Source organism: Microcaecilia unicolor, unplaced genomic scaffold (genome assembly GCF_901765095.1).
Source record: "Microcaecilia unicolor unplaced genomic scaffold, aMicUni1.1, whole genome shotgun sequence".
Lineage (NCBI taxonomy): Eukaryota > Metazoa > Chordata > Amphibia > Gymnophiona > Siphonopidae > Microcaecilia > Microcaecilia unicolor.
The window spans coordinates 50,811-69,000 of NW_021963016.1; the positions used below are offsets into that span (position 1 = coordinate 50,811).

An 18,190-nucleotide genomic window follows, 5' to 3' on the forward strand; every position below is an offset into this window, starting at 1 on the left:
CGACATGAGCTCCCCACCCCAGGAGAGACGCATCCGTAGTCAGCACTTTTTGTGGCTGAGGAATTTGGAAAGGACGTCCCAGAGCCAAATTGGACCAAATCGTCCACCAATGCAGGGATTTGAGAAAACTCGTGGGCAGGTGGATCACGTCTTCTAGATCCCCAGCAGCCTGAAACCACTGGGAAGCTAGGGTCCATTGGGCAGATCTCATGTGAAGGCGGGCCATGGGAGTCACATGAACTGTGGAGGCCATGTGGCCCAGCAATCTCAACATCTGCCGAGCTGTGATCTGCTGTGACGCTCGCACCCGCGAGACGAGGGACAACAAGTTGTTGGCTCTCGTCTCTGGGAGATAGGCGCGAGCCGTCCGGGAATCCAGCAGAGCTCCTATGAATTCGAGTTTCTGCACTGGGAGAAGATGGGACTTTGGATAATTTATCACAAACCCCAGTAGCTCCAGGATGTGTTCTTCACCAGCCAATCGTCGAGATATGGGAACACGTGTACCCCCAGTCTGCGAAGTGCCGCTGGTGGAGCTGCTCTACCACCTGCTCGACTTTCTCTCCAAAAATATTATCCGCACGGCAAGGCGAGTCCGCAATCCGCTGCTGGATTCTATTCTTCAGGTCGGAGGCACGCAGCCATGAGAGTCTGCGCATCACCACACCTTGAGCAGCGGCCCTGGACACAACATCAAAGGTGTCATACACCCTTCTGGCCAGGAATTCTCTGCACGCCTTCAGCTGCCTGACCACCTCCTGAAATGGCTTGGCTTGCTCAGGGGGGAGCTTGTCCACCAAGCCCGCCAACTGCCGCACATTGTTCCGCATGTGTATGCTCGTGTAGAGCTGGTAGGACTGAATTTTGGCCACGAGCATAGAAGAATGGTAGGCCTTCCTCCCAAAGGACTCCAAGGTTCTAGAGTCCTTGCCGGGGGCTCTGAAGCATGCTCCCTAGAACTCTTGGCCTTCTTTAGGGCCAAATCCACAACTCCAGAGTCATGAGGCAACTGAGTGCGCATCAGCTCTGGGTCCCCATGGATTCGGTACTGGGACTCGATCTTCTTGGGAATGTGGGGATTACTTAATGGCTTGGTCCAGTTCGCCAGCAATGTCTTTTTGAGGACATGATGCATGGGTACTGTGGACGCTTCCTTAGTTGGAGAAGGATAGTCCAGGAGCTCAAACATTTCAGCCCTGGGCTCGTCCTCCACAACCACCGGGAAGGGGATGGCCGTAGACATCTCCCGGACAAAGGAAGCGAAAGACAGGCTCTCGGGAGGAGAAAGCTGCCTTTCAGGAGAGGGAGTGGGATCAGAAGGAAGACCCTCAGACTCCTCGTCAGAGAAATATCTGATGTCTTCTTCCTCTTCCCACGAGGCCTCACCATCGGTGTCAGACACAAGTTCACGGACCTGTGTCTGCAACCATGCCCGGCTCGACTCCGTGGAACCACGGCCACGGTGGGAGCGTCGAGAGGTAGACTCCCTCGCCCGCACCAGCGAAGCTCCCTCCGCCGACGTAGTCAGGGAGCCTTCCTGGGAGGCTACCGCAGTCGGTACCGCACGCGGCACCGATGTCGGAGACCTCACCCCGGGCAATGGGCCAGCCGGCGCCTCGCTCGACGGTACCGGTGGCGCAAGCACCCCCGGTACCGGAGGGGTAGGGCGCAACAGCTCTCCCAGGATCTCTGGGAGAACGGCCCGGAGGCTCTCGTGCAGAGCGGCTGTGGAAAAAGACATGGAAGCCGATGCAGGAGTCGATGTCAGAATCTGTTCCAGGCGTGGAGGCTGTTCCGGGCTGTCCAAAGGGGAGCGCACCGACACCTCTTGAACAGAGGGCGAGCGGTCCTCTCAGTGCCGATGCCTGCTGAGTGCCGACTCCCTCGGCGACCCAGAGCTCTAGGTGTCGACACGGGAAGGGGACCGGTGACGATGGTTCTTCGACTTTTTGGGACGAAGCATGTCACCGGAGCTTCCCAGCACCGACGAGGAGGACGTAGAATCCAGCCGTCTCTTCCTCGGGGCCGAGGCCGAAGGAGGTCGGTCTCGGGGGGGCTGTACCGCAGGAGCCCTCAGGGTGGGGGGAGACCCACCCGAAGGCTCACCGCCACCAGCAGGGGAATGGACAGCCCTCACCTGCACTCCAGACGAAGCACCACCGTCCGACGACATCAGCAGACGAGGAGGTCTCGATACCACCGACGCCGACGCAGCCTTCCGATGTCGCCCCGATGCAGAGGGCCGATGCCTCGATGCACTCGATGCAATCGGGGGCGAGGATGAAGGTCCAGGCGCCGACGACGTCGAAGCAGTCGATACTCCCGGTGCCGATGCCGACGAAGAGCCCGAGAACAAAACGTTCCACTGGGCTAATCTCGCTACCTGAGTCCGCTTTTGCAAAAGAGAACACAGACTACAGGCCTGCGGGCGGTGCCCAGCCCCCAGACACTGAAGACACGACGCGTGCCTGTCAGTGAGCGAGATTACCCGGGCGCACAGGGTGCACTTCTTGAAGCCGCTGGAAGACTTCGATGTCATGGGCGGAAAAATCGCGCCGGCGAGATCAAAACTCGAAATGGCGAAAATGGCACCACAAAAAAGGGGGAAGAAAAACTTCAAACCGAGGCCTAAATAGGGCCTACCCCGACGACGAAAGAAAACTTACCGGGGCAAAAACTAGGAATACAGGAAGGGAGCAGACCGAAAAGGTCTCCTTCCGACACCTTTTTTTTTTTTTTTGAAGCAAAGTTGAAAAACGACGCGCGAGGTCAACTTTCGGGGCGCGAACGGCGAAACACGACCGTACCGATCGCGGACAAAAGAAGACTGGCCGGCACGAGCCGGTTCGGGCGGGAAGACGGCCGCGCATGCGCGGTGCGCATCGGCGCACGAGGACTAGCAAAGGACTTTGCTAGAAAGTGTTCCGATTGGAGGGGCTGCCGTGGACGTCACCCATCAGTGAGAACAAGCAGCCTGCTTGTCCTCGGAGAACGTGGCTTACAAAAAGTTAAATAAAATCACAAAATAGGAAACTTAGAAAAATATAAAAGGAGGAGACAGAATGAAAAACATCTAACAGGGTGGATCAAGCAGGGTAAGGGTCAAGGAGAGTAAAAAGAGTAAATTAGTTCTTACCTGTTAGTTTTCTTTCCTTACCTTGAGATCATCCAGACACTTGGATTTGTGCTGTTCTGCCAGCAGTTGGACACCGAGAACAACTGAGCTGTGATGTCATCATTTAAGAACCATGTGCAACTCCTTGGCCAATCAGTATTTATCAAAGCAGAAAAGAAAAAGGCAATTAAAAGGGAAAACAAAAACTTAGGAACTAATGAACCACTAATAAAGGATAAAGGGAATGGGACTTGATATACCGCCTTTCAGTGGTTTTTTGCAACTACCCTCAAAGCGGTTTACATAGTACAGGAACTTATTTTGTACCTGGGGCAATGGAGGGTTAAGTGACTTGCCCAGAGTCACAAGGAGCTGCAGTGGGAATCAAACCCAGTTCCCCAGGATCAGAGTCCGCTGCACTAACCACTAGGCTACTCCTCCACTCCACAGCCCTTCAGATTAAAAATCCAACAGGAATAATGAACTCAAAATCTTTACACTTCAAGAGACAGAAAACCAACTAATGCTAAGAGCCACGGGTGGGTTCTGGACTAGTCTGGAGGGACTCAAGGAAAGAAAATCAGCAGATAAGAATTTACCGTTCCTTATCTTCCCACCAGACCAGTCCAGATGATTGGGATGTACCAAAGAAGTACTTTCTGAAAGTGGCAGTCCAAAGAAGCAGAATACAAGTCTGGTGTTAAAGCACTTTAATTCAAATATTCTTACACAAACTAGACGTGAATCACATTTTGCCCTATCAGTGGGATGTGTAAGTGGCAGAGTGACTGCACCACTAACCCACAAAAGGTGTTCTAAATAGAACAACAAAACTTAAGTGTAGCAGGGTCACTCCAAAGGAACTTATGTACATTATGAAATCAGTCTCTTGTTTACTGTTACATTTATACCAAGATTCTTCAAGAGGTCTCTAATTCAGTGTCCTTTTCCTGGGGGAGGTGTTTAAGGGCAGTGGACATGAGGAACTGGAGAACAGCTGCCTAGTACACCTTCCTACCCTGCTCCCCAGGGTTTCCTTTTCACTGCCTAAAACATGTTCCTCAGGAAAAGAACAGTGAGGTTTCTGCATAATATATTGGAATCACTATTACATCAGCAAAGACAATACACTGGATTACAGAAACCTCTTAAAGACTAATCACCACATCTACTTTAGGCAGCTTGAATCTTTCAAACTAATGAGACACTACTGGGTAAAGCCTAGCCACAGACCACTTAACAGGAAACTGGCATCTAGAACCTCTCGTTCTGCAGAAATGATCATCATCTATCACCTGAAAGATATAAGTCTTCTAAGGTGTTCCCTCATACCAATCAAAAGGGGGCCCTGGGAACCAGAACTAGGCTTATCCACAAAAATCTTAACAGTGGACAAACCCTGGAAAAGTAAAGTTGACAAGTCCTCTTTATCAAAAATATGGACCACAGAAGAATCCTCTCCCAGTGGAACTTCATCCCCTTTAGAGAGGTGTCTTCCTCTAGCCCAAACTGCTGCTCTACAAAATTTTAATCTAGCTCCAACTCCGCTTCAGAAACTACAGAAAGCATATCACCCTGATCTTCTACCCTTTCCAACTTGGACCACTTAACAGCTACATTGAAAGAAGAAGCAGGGACATTAGGTAAAGGAAAAGTAGTAAAGGGTAAATCTCTACCCAAACAAAAGGCTCTGTGCAACAAGAGAATAAGCTCAGGTAAGAAATTTTGAGCAAAACTTAAGTCCTGCAACCTACCTGCAAGAGAATGATCCGTTGCTGACAGTGGGGGAGGAAGACAACTGAAAAGGCTAGTCTCTGGCAGCAACCCCTGCAGGAGTTGCAAACATGGTGACCATTCTACCAAAATTGGGTCTGCCACCGCTTCAGCCACATTAACTAACAGCTGTGCTTGGCCAGAGGAACCAGTGTGCTGCTCATCCGATGGTCCTTCAGTACCACAGCTTTCTCATCACACCATCGGCGTTTTCAAGCCACTGCAGTAGCCAACCTTCATGTCCCACAAACAGAACAGCGTTTGTTTTTATCTTTCAGCGCTGCCATAATGAAACCACACCAGCAACCCTGCACAGAAACTACTCTGACAAAGAAAATCCAATAGTCAAAAACAGCAGCCTTTCCAGAGCAGCTTTTTCATGGTGAAGACCAAAGAAGCACCAATACAAGCAACTGCAAGTCAAACTTTCTATTGAGCTTCAATTAAGTTTGGCCACTCAAGGTCCCCCCCTCCCTCCCTGGGGAAAAAGTCAGAGGCATAAGAAAAAAAAAAAACCTAACTCATTGAGAAAAGGGTTGGTGGAGGGGGGGAACCTGGGACCCCCAGGTGTTACATCCCTAAATTAATTAATTAATTTTAAAGAAAGCCAGAATCTTTTAATAAAAATGACCCAAGAAATGGAAATAAAATCCTACCAGACAAAGGCTGCACAGGAAGTCTAGCACCTGACAGAGAATCTGAGAAATACAGGCTGGCCATTAGGCCGAACAGGGCTCTTATGTGATGACATCACAGCTCAGCAGTTTTCAGTCTCCACCTGCTGGCAGGACAGCACAAGCCCAAGAGTCTGGACTGGTCTGGTGGGAAGATAAGAAAATAAATATCCCACGGAGAGTCACAGGACAGAAACAAGGAGTTGTAGAGTGTCTGTCACTTATAAACATAGATCTACCGCAACGTTTATAAGCGACACACTCTACAACTGCAAAGGTCTTTTTAAAGACCACTACTATTTAGATCAACACATCGAGGATGTTTGTTCTCTTCACAAACAGACGAGACTCCTGACGAAGGCACTGTGTGTGCCAAAACACGGTACCCTGTTGAGTCATCCCCCAATAAAGCCTTCAATTTATATACAACGTCTCTGGTCTGTTTTGAGCAGCCTGACTCTGTTTCCACTCCTTATTTCTGTTTTGGGACAATAAGAAAGCCAGAAGTCCTGCTGACCATCTAGCACTCCAGAAGCACCCTCAAACCTTAGCCTACCCTGTGTTGCATCACCCTGGGCACACACATTCCTACAACTCTTCCTTTTTACCCCTTTGGTTTATATATAGCAGCATTAAAAATCAATGGGAGAATTTATCATCAAAATGTATTATTATAACTCCTGAATAATATTGCTTAAGTTCCTATACATATATCCAGGAATTATTTTTTAAATATATAAAACATATTTTATTATAAGGTTTTATTATGCATTTCCTCTATACATATATTAAAATAAAGTGTGAATGTGCTCAGATTAAAATTGAAATTCGGTGTCGCTGAATTCTAACTGCGCCATCTTGAAGCGAGGAAGTTTTTATCATTTATCAGTAAACCAGATTAAAGGTTTAGGAAATAAGTTTTCAAATTTTGTTTGGATATTGATTTGTTATGAATATTTTTATTTTTGACAGTTTAACATATTTGGAGGAATCCCCTGAGAAGCCAGACAGGCGAAATGTGGATCCACGTTGGGAGATATATGTAGCAGTAGAATATGGTCTTGTGAATATTAGTGCCAAGGAAAATCCAGTTGGCTTGAACTTCAGAGCATGGGCTTAAGAGACGGCATATAGAACTTTTGGACTGTAAATGATTTGAACAGAATATCCAATGCTTGGACTGAGAGTTTTTTCATCACTTGGATTTAGAACTGTGTGGGGTGACCATTGTAACACTGGACAAAGAAGAACCAGTCAGGGGTATTAAGCTACTTAAGTTGCTGGCAGTAAATTGCTGGAAATATTCAGCTGACAGGGCCAAGGCCGCCCCCAGGGCCCCCCCCTCAACTGCTACTCAGGCCGCCAGCGCCGCAGTCCCTGGTCTCCACCCACCCACCCCCAGCCACGTCAACAGCCCCCTCCGTCTGCCACTAGGCCCCCTGCATTCAAATCGGCAGCGCCTCACCTCCGTGTGAAAGCAGATCGCCTCCCTTCAGGCCTTCCCTCCCTGTGTCCCACTCTCGCGGAAACAGGAAGTTACATCAAACGAGGGCGGGACACAGGGAGGAAAGGCCCAAAGGGAGGTGATCTGCCGCTTTCACACGAAGGTGAGGCGCTGCCAATTTAAATGCAGGAGGCCCAGTGGCGGATGGGCTGTCGACGGAGCCGAGGGTGGGCGGGTGAGACCGGGGTCTGCGGCGCTGGTGGCCTGGGAGCAGGAGAAGAAGAAAGACCCCAGCACCGGGCTCCACTTGGAGGCCTGGGGAATTCTGTCCCCCCTGCTCCCCCTCTCAACGGCCCTGCTCGCCAACAAACAGGTCAGGACAAGAAGGGACTTTTTGCACCTGGTGACAGTTGGCTTGTTTTTCTGAGATATGAGACATGACGTGCTACAGTTGAGATAACTAGGTCATGTAACAGTGCAAAGATGGTACAAAACTGTAACATGAGAGCGCATCCAGTCACAGAAAAACATACCAAGATAGGGCTAATGGAAAATGCTGTTGGAAGATGCAGTTACCCAAGTTAGGGGAACTCCAGAATGACTACTGAACACCTATAACAAAGGTCATGTGACAATGTATTTCAGCCAGCCCTTAGCCTGTATGATTTCTGCAGAAAGAGGGGATAGATTTCAATAACTGGTGAATCAGGTAGTTACTCCTGATACAACAAGGATAGTATAAATACTTTTGTATTTTTCCTGTTTGGAGATTTGAGGTTTCAATCGTTTGTAATATAATTTAAGTGGAGCTTTTTCCACAATTAAAGGGACACTCACAAACTAATTATATATAACAAACTCCTTTTAGAGAGTTAGAATATTTCAATAGAGTTTGTTTTTCTCCTATTGAGTATTAGAGTGTTTCTTTATACAATATGCAATGATGAGAACAATGACCATCTTCCTACTATGATCACATTTGGTTTTCTGAGCACATTCACACTTTATTTTAATATATGTGTGGAGGAAATTTATAATAAAACTTATAACTACTACTACTAATCATTTCTATAGCACTACTAGACGTACGCAGCGCTGTACACTTGAACATGAAGAGACAGTCCCTGCATGACAGAGCTTATAATCTAATTTGGACAGACAAACAGGACAAATAAGAGAGACAAACAGGACAAATTATTAAGGTGGGAATGATAAAATATGGGTACTGAACAAGTGAGTATGGGTTAGGAGTTAAAAGCAGCATCAAAAAGGTGGGCTTTTAGAATAGATTTGAAGATAAAATATTAAAATATGTTTTATATATTAAAAAAAATTCCTGGATTATATGCATAGGAACTTATAAGCACTCTAAAGTTATAGAATAATTGACCTGGAGCACACTTGGCGGGCAGGTACATGGAAAATTTGCTGCAACAGGAATCAGAGCTTGGAGTCCTGTGGAAGTGCTGTTACCTGAGTCATCGAGGGCTGTGGAGCAGGACACGCATGCATCATCGAGGGCTGGGGAGCAGGACACGCATTCTGCTGTATGCAGCAAAGTGCTGGTGGGCAGGATCCTGACTCTGTGCACAGCGTCTTCTGCCTCTCAAGAAGGCTGCCTACAGGCTGCAACCATAGAAATCTGGAGTTATGGGTCAAATCTGTAAGTTGCATATGGACCTTGTAAAGGGCAACCTGTTACTAAACCGTGCAATTAATTTTATTAAATCTCTAAACTGGTAAGGAACTATCTGTGCAGAGGTATGAATGACTGCTGTGATGGACACTTCTTTCTACACAACTTCCACCTGTTGCAGCCAGTGGAAATGAGAATTATATCCATTAAAGATAGGCACAAGAGATAGGTAGATCTGTTGGGCAGGCTGCAAGTACGGTGAAAACTACAAGTCTTACTGGAAACACATTGACCGAGTTAGTGTGATGGGTTGACACCAGCAGGGCACAATCTGGAAAGACCATTGGGATTAAGAAGGCCAGATGTCCTGGTAACAGCCATGCTGGTACCGGTAGCTGTTTGAATTACTGTGGGACCTTGTGATTGAACATAAAAGGTGAGAGGTGCTAAGTGTGAACTTAAAAAGGGGTCTTGATGATCAGGAGATATACGAAGAAGTGTAATCCTACCAGGTAGTCAGGTTCTATGCCTGGCAATTTTGGTAGTGTGGGCATGAGCCACTTGGCCTTATACTGCTATCATTTACTATGTTAGCATGTAAGCCAGAAGAATGCTTTTCTGGGTAAAATTAAAGCATTCATCAACTCTCTGCCCACAGCTGTGAAACCTGCCAACAAAAGCAGCCCCAGAAAAGAGGTGCATCTTATGATCACAAACCTTTGGCTCATCTCTAATTTCTCTCTTGGTTGGTTGGTTTTTGTTTTGTTTTAAATAGGGCTTCTATTCTTAAGTTAGTAGTTCTCAACCCACTTTGGGACACATCTAGCCAGTCAGGTTTTCAGGATACCCATAATGAATATGCATGAGACAGAGTTGCACACAATGGAGGTAATGCATGCAAATTTATGTCATGCATATTCATTGTGGATACCCTGAAAACCTGACTGGTTAGGTGTGTCCCAAGACTGGATTGAGAACCCCTGTCTTATCTATTTAGTTTCCAGTTAATTAAGAGTTCTTTCAGGGTACAAAGAAAATCAGTGTGGGGGGGGGGGGGTCCCTGCAGGTAGTATTACCAGTACACACACACACAAAAAAAATAAAATAGTGGAGGATAGTAGACAAGCCAGGAAGGGGTGAAAGCATTAGAGAAGTGGGGTTTTCTGGGGGGAGGGGGGTTCTGGTATTTATCCAACACACACCTGTCAGGAAACGCCTAGCCACCCATCTGGGGTTACCCCACGACCATTTAGAGCATCTATCCCCAGCACAGCTCAGGTCCGCCTGCACGTGCCACTTGTGCTCTACACTAGCACTCTCCTCCCACCGACTGGGTCACAACCACCCCTGGGTGAGTCTTCCGCTCTCAAATTATCCCCAGTGATTTCTAGGTACAGGAGCCACACTTCCAGTGGTTCCACAGTTCCCAGAAAGCACTCACAGATCCAAAACACAAACCACCAGGATTCTTTATCAGTCCAGACAAGCAGAGGCAATAAACAATTTTTATTGTCTTTAATATATTTTTAAGACAATAAAATTGAACAATATATTGAACAATGAACAAAGAATGTGCAATAAGCAAACAACAGGTACCTGATACACTGATCAATTATAACACAAACTAAACATTTGTTTACTTCCTAGAAAGTACCTGGGGAGATCAGGGCATATAGCTGCTCACCAGTTAACAAACATAACTGTTTTTTTACAGGGCTTCAGCAAAGAGTTTTCTCTCTCTCTCTTCTTCCAAGTTGAAACAACAGCCAGCAACTGTTGGGTAATTTCAAACTCGAGGCCAGAGCTCAGAACAACAACATTTGAAAAAAGCTGGTTACATCCCTGCAAGGTACTTCCTATTATTTATGTTAACTAAAGAAGGAATCATTAACTTATCTGTAACAGCGTTAAGGATAAACATGCACCACCTGCTGGCCAAACTAGAGAAATACACATCAGAATTAATTTAAGCAGTTTTAAAGGCTTAAAACACACTGTTCTGTCACAACACCCATTCAAATTTTTTATACGGTGTTACTGGCTAAAACCAAAAGCTGTAGTTATATACAACAAATCTGTAGCTCACCTATCAGTAATAGTACAACATCAGACTACAATAGAAAATACACAGTGATATGACATAATGCAAAATGAATGTTCAACAAATCAATTCAAAAGACAAAGCTAATACGTAACACAGAGATCATCTAATCTCCCGCAGTGAACCAGCAGTGCCTTCCATAAATAACATCTCTCCAGAGCTGTAAATGTATATGTCAGAGCTATGGCGCATATATAAAACACAAGGAGGCCCTTAGCAATCCACAATCATCATATGGAGACAATGAATTCAGCATCTGCTAGCTTAAGGGTGTGCTTCAAGAACAAGGGAGAGGTGCTCACGTGCAGGAGACGCCCTTCAGCATCAGTCAGTGGTATTTATTCATTTATTTTATTTATTTGGATTTTGCTCACACCCTTTCATAGTAGCTCAAGGTGAGTTACATTCAAGTATACTGGGTATTTCTCTGTCCCTGGAGGGCTCACAATCTAAGTTTATTTATTTATTTATCACATTTGTATCCCACCTTTTCCCACTGATAGCAGGCTCAAAGTGGCTTACAAAAATATTGTAGTAAGTTACAATGCAAGAAGTACAATTTTTCAAATTTAGCAGAATAAAAAATAACAGTTAAACAGCGATGGGTATTGAAGTAGGATATGAATAACAATTAATCAGTAGTAAATATGAAAGATAAGATGTAATTAGAGTCTATTGGATCTTATAGTAGTAAGGGATAATTCTGATTATGTTGAACCTGGGGAGTAAGCCTTCTTGAACAATACTGTTTTCAATGATTTCCTAAAGTTTAGGTAGTTCTGGGTAGTTTTTGTTAATTTGGGTAAGGCATTCCACAGTTGAGTGCCAATGTAAGTGAAGTTACTGTCCCAACTAATAATTCCTATTAGTAGTAGTAGAGATGGGACTGAAAATTGTGTTCCACAATTGAGAGTCCAAGTTTAGATCATAATTTGATTTTTATTTTATTCTTGATTTTCCCTTCAAGTGGGGTTTGGCCAATCATGATCAAGTGAACAGGCTGAATAGTCAGTCATAGTACCATATGCAGTGGGGACCTGGGTCTCTATGCCTTGCATTTCAAAGGTGTGCAAATAAACCTGAGGCACTGGAACTTACCCCGAGTCACATATCTGCACTTTCTAGAAACGTGAGAGTTTAAAAAGGGAGCTCTGCAGAATACAGGTCTTAGTATGTATTAAGTGTATGTAAGTAGTAAAAAAAAAAACCAAAAAAAACTTGCACCTCCCCCCCCCCCCCCACCACCTGCAATTTTATTTTTACCAAATCTGAGGTAAAGTTTTCCCTGGACTCCCACAGTCCTGGTTCATTAGGAATGCTTCTTACCCGATGTGGTGAAGGCTGAGGGTGGGGGGAATCAGAACAGCAGCGTGAACAGGGAGATGCGGACGGACAGCTTGTGATCCCCTTCTCAGGCTTCTGTTGTCGCCAAAGATTGTCAGTCGTCTGTTCCTGTAGAAGTGTGAAAGAAACAAAATGAAATGAAAGCAGGAAAGTTTAGTTGCACCAGCTGCATGGAATGTTGCTACTATTTGGGTTTCTGCCACGTACTTGTGATCTGGATTGGCCACTGCTGGAACCAGGATACTGGGCTAGATGGACCATTGGCTGTTCTTAGGACAGAGCACAGTATTCTCCAAAAGTGACAGTGCATTTAACTTCTACTTTTAAACATTCTTCATAAAAACTGAACGCCATTGAATGCTGATATACAGTTGGCACCTTGACACAGCCTGTTTGGAAAACCTTTGTCCACAGTCGGTGCGTGTTACAAGTGGAAGCAGAGTTGCACGAGCGCAAAAGTTAAGTTTGCTTTTTTTACATTAATGTCACTTTTCTCGATCCATGAAAGCTGGTTTCACTGGAGCTTTAGCAAATTATTTCTCAAGGTGTTTTTATGCCTGTGAAGTTAACTTACCACATCTTTTTTCTGATATACAGAAGTGGAGGGAGGGTTCTGAAGCTTTTCCCCCTTTGAGATTTTTTTGAACTCCATGGCAGTTTGATATTTGAAAGTATGGCAGGCTATGTTTTAGAAAGAGTTAATATTATGTTTAGTGTCTTTCTTCCTCTATTATTTTTAAAAATATTTTATACATTCCTTGATCAGAAACTAGCATTCATACTTAGTAAAAAGTTCCTCATTTCTTTATCCCCTCCATTCCTTAAATCCATATATGTCCATGTAATTTCACACACCTTTTTCACATAGCTGTGCTTTCTCAGATGCATGCCTCTACTCAGGCACAGTGATGCCCATGACATTTCTTGCAAGACCCATAGTGGGAACACCATTTAGCTGCCTCTGCGGGAGTTACCATTCACATGCACAATGTATCCCAGAGAGTCAGGATCCTTCACCTTCACTACTACTACAAATCATTTCTATAGCGCTACCAGTTGTACGCAGCGCTACACCAAGTAGAACTTGCAGCCCTCCAAGCAGTTCAGAGACAAACTTTAGTTGAACTTACCACTGCTGGCTGCTCCCCCCAAGCTCACAGTCTCCACAAGTCTTATCACAGATAAGAAAGTCTCAGGACTGAGACTCCAGCAAACCTCTTTCCTTTTTTGTTTTGTTTTTTTAAAGGTTGTTCTGCTGGAAAAGAAGAGCTCCACAGGGGAGCTCAGGGGAAACAGGTGAGATGAAGAGTAAGAAGAAGTAATTTTACAGGGCACCACAGACTGGGATTTGATTCTGCAGAGTCAAGCCACCCACAAAGCTCAACTGGGGAGCAGTTGACCAACTGGATTAGGAGCAAATCACTCAAGAGTCAAAGGCTAAAAAGTGTGTCCATCCACTTGCTGGAGACAGAGAACTAAAAACTGAGCCAAGGCATCTCTCTCTAGGCATCCAGTCCAGCTCCTTAGTATTTTCTATCTCCACCTGCTGGTTGAAGGACACAACTATCCCACAGGTTCTGGAATAGTGGGAAGCTACGTAAAGGAAATAGCTGTATTTTTTTTCCTCCATCAAAGTTCATGGAGCCCCTTAAATCAATAAATTAGAGACCCTGTTAAGTTTAGCATGCACTAAATGCTAAGATGCTCATAGGTATAAGACAGGCTTCTTAGCATTTAATGCACACTAATTCCATTAGCCCATGCTAAGCTTAGTAAAAGGCCCCTAAGTTAATTCCAGGGAGGAGATTGGGGGGCTGACATACTGTGAAGGTCCTATTTCCTATAAGCTGACTATCACAGGACTTCAGATCGTCTCAAGCAAAAAAGCTAAAATAGGGGCCTCAGAGTATGACCTATTTGAGATTTTTTTTTTTTACTGTAAATTTTTATTCAAAATATAAAACTTTTTACAAAGATCAGCAAAAGCAAACATATCACAAACAAAACAGCAGTTGAACCCCTTACAGAGAAAAAGTGTCCAAACACCCTCAAACCTGCCTCCGTACCTCCAACCACCCCCTACCCCTTGTCCCACTTCTTCCTCCAGAAACACCATTGCAACTTCCCCTGGGACTCCAGGAGCAAGATACAGAAAATAGAAAAAGATAAACAGGAAACAGTTAATAAGAATGTGAACTGCTATGGATACAACCACACAAGGGCAGCTCAGTCCCTCTTTTTCAGAGAGGTCCTGATGACGATCTCTGCTCAAGCTGCTGCTTCTGACCCTTCAGATTACTGACAATTTTATCATACCGCCAAGGTGCCATTGGTGCACTGAAGGGGCAGTCATTTTAGCTGCCAACAGTAGGGTCAACACTAACCTGTACAGATCTGCAAGTCCAGCATCATCAAACACCCCCAAAAGACATAGTCCTGGAAGACGCCACCAATCTTGTGCAGTCCACTTAGAAATGGCAGCCCACACCCCATTCCAAAAAGCCTGCAAACCAGGCCAGGACCACAACATATGCTCATATGTTCCCACCTCCCCACAGGCGCACCAACAAAGCCCCCAGTGCTCCTTGCTGCAGAGGGATCTTAGCGATTTATGAGCATGTCATTCAGCCTTTCCATGTTGCCGAGGACATTTTTGCAAGGTCATGGTGGTAGCTTTCCTTCGTGAAGATGGATTGCAGGTTCATCCATACCTCGTGACTGGCTGATTTGCGGCTCCCTCTATCAAGAGACTCTGCAAACGTCATCCAAGATACCTACTCGTCTTCAGCCCTTAGGATTGGTAATCATGTCACCAAGAGTCAGTTGTTTCCCTCACAAATCTTGGCTTATCAGGGAGTGCTGTTCCATATAGTCTTGGGAAGTCCTTTCTTTCTTTTGCTCCTCAGCAACAGGTGCCAACCCGTCAGGTGCTTGCTTCACTGGGGTTCAGTAGAGTCTATCCGTGAGTTGATACTGCATTTGTCTATAGGCAGTGACTGCCGAGCATTTATAAGCATACAGGTGATCTCTATGCCAATAGTTTTCCTCCCCTTTAGAGCACACCAGCCAAGCTTCCAAGCCTTGAACATGTTCTAACAGGAGGGGAAATCTGCAAGTATCTAGGGCAGCATACAGTCAAGAAAACAGCTTAGTACCAGACCCTCCCTTCAATAAAAGGTAATTCCACCTGGGTCAGGGTTCCGTGCAAATTTGCTTTGGCATCCCTCCTAAGCAGGAAATCCTGCAGCTGAAAGCATTGGAAAAAAAAGGTATTTTACTAGCTAGAAAATTCTTGCAAATGCTGATGAGTCAGTATTACTCCCTGCGCAAATAAATCCACACAGTCTACCAGCCCTATTCGACCCAACTGAGAGAGCAAGACACTAAAATAAGAGGTTGACAAGGGGCTATAATCTTTCATCAACTGACTCAACGGATGTAGCTTCCTGGAAATGACATGTTCCTGCTTATACTTTGCCCATTGCTTCAACAGTGGGAAAACAAAAAGATGAGGCTGAACCCCCCACCCTAACCAGGACACCCTCCTGCAAAGCACCATCATCCTCTTTATGAGATGCTTCAAAAATACTGCAGGGCGAGAAAAGAGCTCGTTCAGTGGGTACTCAATAATTATGGATGGTCTGATCATGAAAATCTTTCAGTGCCTTAAGCACAGCAGCTTTGCCCCCTCCTTCCCCACCTAAAACCACCAGCTGCATAAGTCGTTGCATACTAATTCTGAGCCTTTTCCCTTGCCACAAAAAGGAGGTCACTAGGTTATTTCAGTGGACAAAAACTTTTTAGGGAGTGCAACTGACAAAGACAAAAAGCAATCAAGGGAGAACCATCATTTTAAGGATTGCTACCCTCCTTCACCATGATAATGTCAATCAACCCCAGTGCTCTAGGGCCCTTCTGAACATCATCCAGCAGGGGTACATAATTAAGACCATCAAGGTCTTCCAACTGTCCCGACAAGTGTATCTCCAAGTACCTAATCCCCTGGCCTGCAAGCTAAAAGGGAAATGGAAAACCCAAGTCTGAATTAGTTACGTTAAACAATTGGACCTCTGCTTTTTTCTGAATTTATTTTTAACCCAGAGTGAATCAAAAACATACTCAATTTCTCCATCAAGGGTGGTAAAAAGGCCCAGGGCCTCCCCATACATAATAAGGCATCATCAGCATATAACAAAATCTTATGCGCCAGGTCTCCTGCCCGAACCGAATGGATATCAGTGTTACATCATGTTATATCGGAGGACCAGAGCCAAACACACTAGAGCAAATAATAAAGGGGACATAGGACACCTCTCTCTCACCCCTCTGTGCAGATAAAATTACTCGGACTGGGTCCCATTGACCATAATCCTTCTACATAGTAACATAGTAGATGACGGCAGAAAAAGACCTGCACGGTCCATCCAGTCTGCCCAACAAGATAACTCATATTTGCTACTTTTTGTGTATACCCTACTTTGATTTGTACCTGTGCTCTTCAGGGCACAGACCGTATAAGTCTGCCCAGCCCTATCCCCGCCTCCCAACCACCCGCTCTGGCACAGACCGTATAAGTCTGCCCAGCACTATCCTCGCCTCCCATACTACTAGGACTATGATACAGAGCCTGCACCCACTTCCCATAAGCCCATCCCAGACTCACATGGTCCAGAAATCTAAACAGAAAGGGCCATTCCACCTGAACAACGGCCTTTTCAGCGTCCACTGCAACACACACTGTTGGTGTTTTGGAACACTGCAAAAAACGATCAGGTTGATGGCCCGACGCACATTGTCACCTAGAGGGGAATAATCAAAAGGGACACCCAAGTTTTGCTGAGGACGTCCTCGCAAAACGTCCTGTAGAGGGGCAAGGAAGCCCGTATTATCAAAACAAGATGGACATCCATCTTTCGTTTCGATAATACAGTCGGGGACGCCCAAATCTTGAAATTGAGGTCGTTCTTAGAGATGGTCGTCCCTAGACTTGGTCATTTCTGATTTTCAGCGATAATGGAAACCAAGGACACCCATCTCAGAAACGACCAAATGCAAGCCCTTTGGTCGTGGGAGGAGCCAGCATTCGTAGTGCACTGGTCCCTCTGACATGCCAGGAGACCAATCAGGCACCCTAGGGGGCACTGCAGTGGACTTCATAAAATGGTCCCAGGTACATAGCTCCCTTCTTTTGTGTGCTGAGCCCCCCAAACCCCCAGCCCCCCCCCCAAAAACCCACTACCCACAACTGTACACCACTACCACAGCCCTTACGCGTAAATGGGGGCACCTAGATGTGGGTACAGTGGGTTTCTGGTGGGTTTTGGAGGGCTCACTTTTACCAACACAAGTGTAACAGGTAGGGAGGGAATGGGCCTGGGTCCGCCTGCCTGAAGTGCACTGCACCCACTAAAACTGCTCCAAGGACCTGCATTCTGCTGTGATGGACCTGAGTATGACATTTGAGGCTGGTATAGAGGCTGGCACAAAATATTTTTAAACATGTTTTTTGAGGGTGGGAGGGGGTTAGTGACCACTGGGGAGTAAGGGAAGTTCATGCCCGATTCTCTCCGGTGGTCATCTGGTCAGTTCGGGCACCTTTTTGTGCCTTGGATGTAAGAAAAACAGAACCAGGTAAAGTCGTCCAAGTGCTCGTCAGGGATGCCCTTTTTTTTCCACTATGGGTCGAGGATGCCCATATGTTAGGCACACCCAAGTCCTACCTTCGCTATGCCTCCAACATGCCCCCGTGAACTTTGGTCATCCCCGTGATGGAAAGCAGTTGGGGGCACCCAAAATCGGCTTTCGATTATGCCGATTTGGGCGACCCTGTGAGACTGATGCCCATCTTCAGATTTGTGTCGAAAGATGGGCGTCCTTCTCTTTCGAAAATGAGCCTGCTAATAACCTACCTCTAACAAACCCCATTTGATCTGCCCTGATTAATTTGGGCAGATGCAGCTCCAGCCGGATAGCTAAAGTTTTGGCAAAGATTTTCATATCCACATTGAGTAAGGCAATTGGCCTGTAACAAGAACATAGGGTTGGTCGTTTGCCCAGCTTAGGTTACACAATCACCTGAGCTTTATATATGGAGTTAGGTAGC

At 45.8% G+C, this 18,190-nt stretch overlaps 1 protein-coding gene across 1 annotated transcript in view; it reads right to left on the reverse strand.

The window, feature by feature from the left end:
- Positions 1-18,190, reverse strand: part of LOC115458751 — a gene marked incomplete at its 3' end in the record, with an annotated part of 102,423 nt that overhangs the window by 50,778 nt on the left and 33,455 nt on the right. The window contains exons 3-4 of the mRNA XM_030188564.1: positions 12,070-12,195; positions 8,480-8,632 (exon numbers count right to left, since the gene is read on the reverse strand). Of these exons, the coding sequence (XP_030044424.1) occupies positions 8,480-8,632; positions 12,070-12,195 (279 nt within the window). The remainder of the gene's footprint in view (positions 1-8,479; positions 8,633-12,069; positions 12,196-18,190) is intronic.